General features: G+C 43.9%; 1 protein-coding gene across 6 annotated transcripts in view; it reads left to right on the forward strand.

The window, feature by feature from the left end:
• Positions 1-5,000, forward strand: part of LOC127975300 (pyruvate kinase PKM) — a 10,723-nt gene that overhangs the window by 2,072 nt on the left and 3,651 nt on the right. For 5 of the 6 annotated variants that reach the window (XM_052579233.1, XM_052579235.1, XM_052579237.1 and 2 more), the window contains 5 exons: positions 2,881-3,045; positions 3,270-3,361; positions 3,668-3,799; positions 3,884-4,070; positions 4,869-5,000. The exon at positions 4,869-5,000 is cut by the window's right edge and continues 142 nt beyond it. In XM_052579233.1, the coding sequence (XP_052435193.1) occupies positions 2,881-3,045; positions 3,270-3,361; positions 3,668-3,799; positions 3,884-4,070; positions 4,869-5,000 (708 nt within the window). Of the gene's footprint in view, positions 1-78; positions 240-2,880; positions 3,046-3,269; positions 3,362-3,667; positions 3,800-3,883; positions 4,071-4,868 lie in introns of those variants that run through there. The other variant, XM_052579234.1, reaches the window with a different exon arrangement.

Below are 5,000 nucleotides of genomic sequence, written 5' to 3' on the forward strand. Positions count from 1 at the left end.
AAGCAGGTGCTTGTCTCAGCAGAAAGTGTTTGTTTCTGTGTACGGATATCTTTAGTAAGGGCAAAGTCTGAGTGGTCATTTTTAGCATCAGGGCTGATGTGCAAATAAAGTCTGACCTGAACGAGACCTGAACGGCCGGATCTGAGTGTAAGACTGAGGGAGGAGAGAGAATAAAGCGTGTGTGAGAGACAGTGAGTGTGTGCAGTGACGGGAGAACAGAGGATCTGTCAGGATGGGAGGTGAGTGTGAACACATCCGAGCTCCTGGAGATCTTCAGACTGATTCTGTGTGAATGCTTCATGTCACGATGGAGCTTTGCTCAGCTGTGACTTTGACAGAGATCTGATCCAAACTTTATTACTATATTATAGTGTCACTATATTAAACTTGCTGCAGTGAAACCTGGTAACCACTTGATCTTCAGTCACCTTGAAATACAGAAAGGTGTATTTATTTAAAGACAATGCATGTAAATTGGATTCTTCAGTTATTTAGATTCATTCAACTTGCTTATAATTATACTGTTTTATAATTATTTTTTATTTTATGGATGTATGATGTTAGGTGTGTTTGTGTGTGTGTGTGTGTGTGTGCGTGTGCGTTTGAGTAAGTGTGTGTATGTCTGTGTGTGTTTGTAAGTGTGTGTATGTCTGTGTGTGTTTGTAAGTGTGTGTGTGCGCGCATGCACGTGTGCATTTAAGCTCAGGTGATTGACAGTATGATAGAATGAACAAGCACAGGCCCACTAGCTGCTGCTTCTGTGCAGTGTGTGTTTGCAGTGAACTCTTCTTCAGCTCTGTACTGTCTGTCTCCAGGATTTCTTTTATCCAGCACTGCCTTATCCTCCCTGTCTCCGTCTCTGTCTGTCTCTTTGTGTTGTGACCTTGCTTTTCTCTTCATGAGTCTTTTCTCTGCATGAACAGAATCTCAACAGATTTCAGTCAGATGGGTTTTTCTCTTCAGTGTTTTACAGGATCTTGTTTCCTCACTTTCACATCAGACACACATTTGTCTGTTTTCTTTGTTTATTTCTGCTCATTTTCTTATTTTCATTTGCTCGTCCTTGACCAACACCCATCTGTTCATCATGAAACATCACAATCATCTTGATCCAGCAGTAGTCATGAGGAGAGACCCTCCATCATCACGAACGATTGATCAGATCAATCAGCAGATCACCTGAAAGACTGACTGGAGTGTGAATGAGTTTATTCTGAGTGTGTCACTGCATGAGAGACACAGAGACAATGGACACGACTGTCACTTCTACAGTTTAAAATCTCTAGACACATATATTAGTATTCCAGAGAGACGTATGGTAAAATAATGATTTTGTGTTTAATAATTAGTCAAAATGTTCCTCTCGTTGTGTGATACGTTTGATGAAAATAATATGAATCAGATTCCTCCTGTCTGTCTGTCTTTTTCTCTCTGTCTGTATGTCCACATCTGTCTCTCTCTCTGTCTGTCTCTCCTTCCATCCGTCTGTGTCTCTATCCATCCATTTGTCTGTCTGTGTCTGTCTTTAACTCTCTCTGTCCATCTGTCCGTAAATCCACTGGTCTCGATCTCTCTCTCTGTCCATTCATCTGTCTGTCTGTCCACCTCTCTCTTCATGTCTGTCTCTCTGTCTCTGTTTGTCTCTTTGTGTGTCTGTCTGTCCAACCATCTGTCTGTGTGTCTATGTCCATCTGTTCATCCGTCTCTGTGTCCACTTCTCTCTCCATCTCTCTCTCCATCTGTCTGTCTGTCTGTCTCTCTCTCCATCTGTCTGTCTGTCTGTCTCTCTGTCTCTGTCTGTCCAACCGTCTCTCTGTCTGTCCGTCTCTGTCTGTCTGTCTCTGTCTGTCTGTCTGTCTGTCGGTCTCTGTCTGTCCATCTCTGTCTGTCCATCTCTGTCTGTCTGTCTCTGTCTGTCTGTCCGTCTCTCTGTCTGTCCGTCTCTGTCTGTCTGTCTCTGTCTGTCTGTCTGTCTGTCGGTCTCTGTCTGTCCATCTCTGTCTGTCCGTCTCTGTCTGTCTGTCTCTGTCTGTCTGTCCGTCTCTCTGTCTGTCCGTCTCTGTCGCTGTCTGTCTCTCTGTCTGTCTGTCTGTCCATGTGTCTGTCTCTGTCTCTCCATCTCTCTGTCTCTGTCTCTCTCTGTCTCTGTCTGTCTGCCTCTCTGTCTGTCTCTCTGTCTGTCTGTCTGTCTCTCTGTCTCTCTCTGTCTCTCTCTCTCTGTCTGTCTGTCTGTCCATCTGTCTCTCTCTCTGTCTGTCTGTCTCTGTCTGTCTGTCTGCCTCTCTGTATCTCTCTCTCTGTCTCTCTGTCTGTCTGTCTGTCCATCTCTGTCTGTCTGTCTCTGTCTGTCTGTCCGTCTCTCTGTCTGTCCATCTCTGTCTGTCGGTCTCTGTCTGTCCATCTCTGTCTGTCTGTCTCTGTCTGTCTGTCCGTCTCTCTGTCTGTCCGTCTCTGTCTGTCGGTCTCTGTCTGTCCATCTCTGTCTGTCTGTCTCTGTCTGTCTGTCCGTCTCTCTGTCTGTCCGTCTCTGTCTGTCTGTCTCTGTCTGTCTGTCCGTCTCTCTGTCTGTCCGTCTCTGTCTGTCCGTCTCTGTCGCTGTCTGTCTCTCTGTCTGTCTGTCTGTCCATGTGTCTGTCTCTGTCTCTCCATCTCTCTGTCTCTGTCTCTCTCTGTCTCTGTCTGTCTGCCTCTCTGTCTGTCTCTCTGTCTGTCTGTCTGTCTCTCTGTCTCTCTCTGTCTCTCTCTGTCTCTCTCTCTCTGTCTGTCTGTCTGTCCATCTGTCTCTCTCTCTGTCTGTCTGTCTCTGTCTGTCGCTGTCTGTCTGTCTGCCTCTCTGTATCTCTCTCTCTGTCTCTCTGTCTGTCTGTCTGTCTGTCTCAGCTCGTATCAGGCGTTACTCAGACGTCATGGCTCTGCCGGACTCCTTCATTCAGAAGCAGCAGCTGGACGCATCAATGGCCGACACGTTTCTGGAGCATCTGTGTCTGCTGGACATCGATCAGGAGCCAATCACAGCGCGGAACACCAGCATCATCTGCACCATCGGTCAGGCACTCACAATACAATCATAATCATCAGAATTACATAACATATTTTCATCTGTATTTTTATATCTGACATTGAATTTGAGTGCATATTTACATTGAATCAGGTTTATTTTTTCCCTGAGAATCAAACCCATGACCAAGGTGTTACTAATGCCTGTTTAACTTTCTGAGCTACAGGTAAACCTATTTTATTATTTTTTTTATCTTACCATTTAAAAAAAGGCCCCGCCTCCCGCTCCGTCACCAAACTGCAGGAGATGGTGAAGGCCGGTATGGAAATCGCCAGACTGAACTTCTCTCATGGCTCTCATGAGGTGTGTGTGTGTGTGTGTGTGTGCGTGTGTTTGTGTGTGTGTGTGCGTGCGTGCGTGCGTGCGTGCGAGAGGTGGTGTTGGCGCAGTGGATAAAACACATGCCTTTGGTGTGAGAGACCCGGGTTCGAATCCACTGTGAGACACCAATGTGTCCCTGAGCAAGACACTTAACCCCTCGTTGCTCCAGAGGCGTGCGACCTCTGACATATATAGCAATTGTAAGTCGCTTTGGATAAAAGCGTCAGCTAAGTGAATAAAACGTCTCTCTATGACACATCTACAGCGTCTCACACGTGTCTCTTCTAGTATCACGGAGAGACGATCCGTAACATCCGTAAGGCAGTGGAGACGTTGACCTCTGACCCACTGTACTACAGGCCTGTGGCCATCGCTTTGGACACCAAAGGACCGGAGATCCGCACCGGCCTGGTGAAAGGGGTACGACTGACCTGAGTAGAGGAGTGTGTGTCTGATAGTGAGTTAGAAAATCAGTGTGTGTGTGTGTGTGTGTGGGTGAGACAGTCTGCAGATGCTGAGGTGGTGCTGGACCGAGGAGCGACGGTTCGGCTGGTGACCGCAGAAGTGGATCGTGATAAGACGGACGGGTCGGTGATCTGGATGGACTATCCCAGCCTGCCCCGTGTGCTCAAGAAAGGAAGCAGGGTATTCATTGATGACGGCCTCCTCGCTCTCAAAGTCCTGGAAATTGGTACAGCAAACAAATATCAGATCATGATCACAATTAAAATACATTGAGATTAAAGAAATTAGTTTTCATAGATTTATTGCATTTCCTGACAAATGAGGCTTAAAACCAGTATAAATTAAATTCAATACAATAAATGCTTTTTCAAGTATTTAATTAAATAATCAAAGTATAATTTAATAATTAATACTTGAAATTACATAATACTGTATGTAATTAAAATGCTTTCAAATAATAGTTACCATTTAAATTACAATTTTTTTTAATTAATTATTAGTAAAGAGAATGAGAATATTTTTTATTGCTCTACTGAAAATTGTCATTTAATAGCTTCGTTAATATGCTATATAATATGCTTTATTTTTATCTTTATTTTTTTTTTATACATAAAATAATTTCTCAGTTTTCTTTATTTTTTGCAGTGGTATTTCCTGCATTTGTTATTGTTTGTTTGTTTTTTCTTTGTGGTCTTGAGGTGCAAAAGCTTATATATTACTATCAAATTGTGATATTTGGATATCACTAACGATTTGTTGAATCAGTAATTCTGATTCTGGAAAGTTTAAAACCAACCTATTCCAAAAATACATCAGATTTCATTGTCTGATTGCTGCAGATGTCTTAGATTGCTCCTCCAGCTACAGTCCTCAAATTTAAAACAAGTCATACAAGGATAATAAAATCAAACTAAATCATTAGCAGATTTCATGATGCATCAGATTCTTTGGTCATAAATGAATCAGGTTTTTTTCACCCTGATGCATAAAGTGTTTCTGGTCTCCTGAACTCTTCTTCTGTCAGGTGAGACGTGGGTGGAGGCTCGAGTTGAGAACGGTGGTATTCTGGGTAGTCGTAAAGGTGTAAATCTGCCGGGTGCGGAGCTGGTGAATCTGCCGGCGGTGAGCGACCGCGATCGATCTGACCTGCTGTTCG

The sequence above is a fragment of the Carassius gibelio genome, chromosome B16 (genome assembly GCF_023724105.1).
Source record: "Carassius gibelio isolate Cgi1373 ecotype wild population from Czech Republic chromosome B16, carGib1.2-hapl.c, whole genome shotgun sequence".
NCBI lineage: Eukaryota > Metazoa > Chordata > Actinopteri > Cypriniformes > Cyprinidae > Carassius > Carassius gibelio.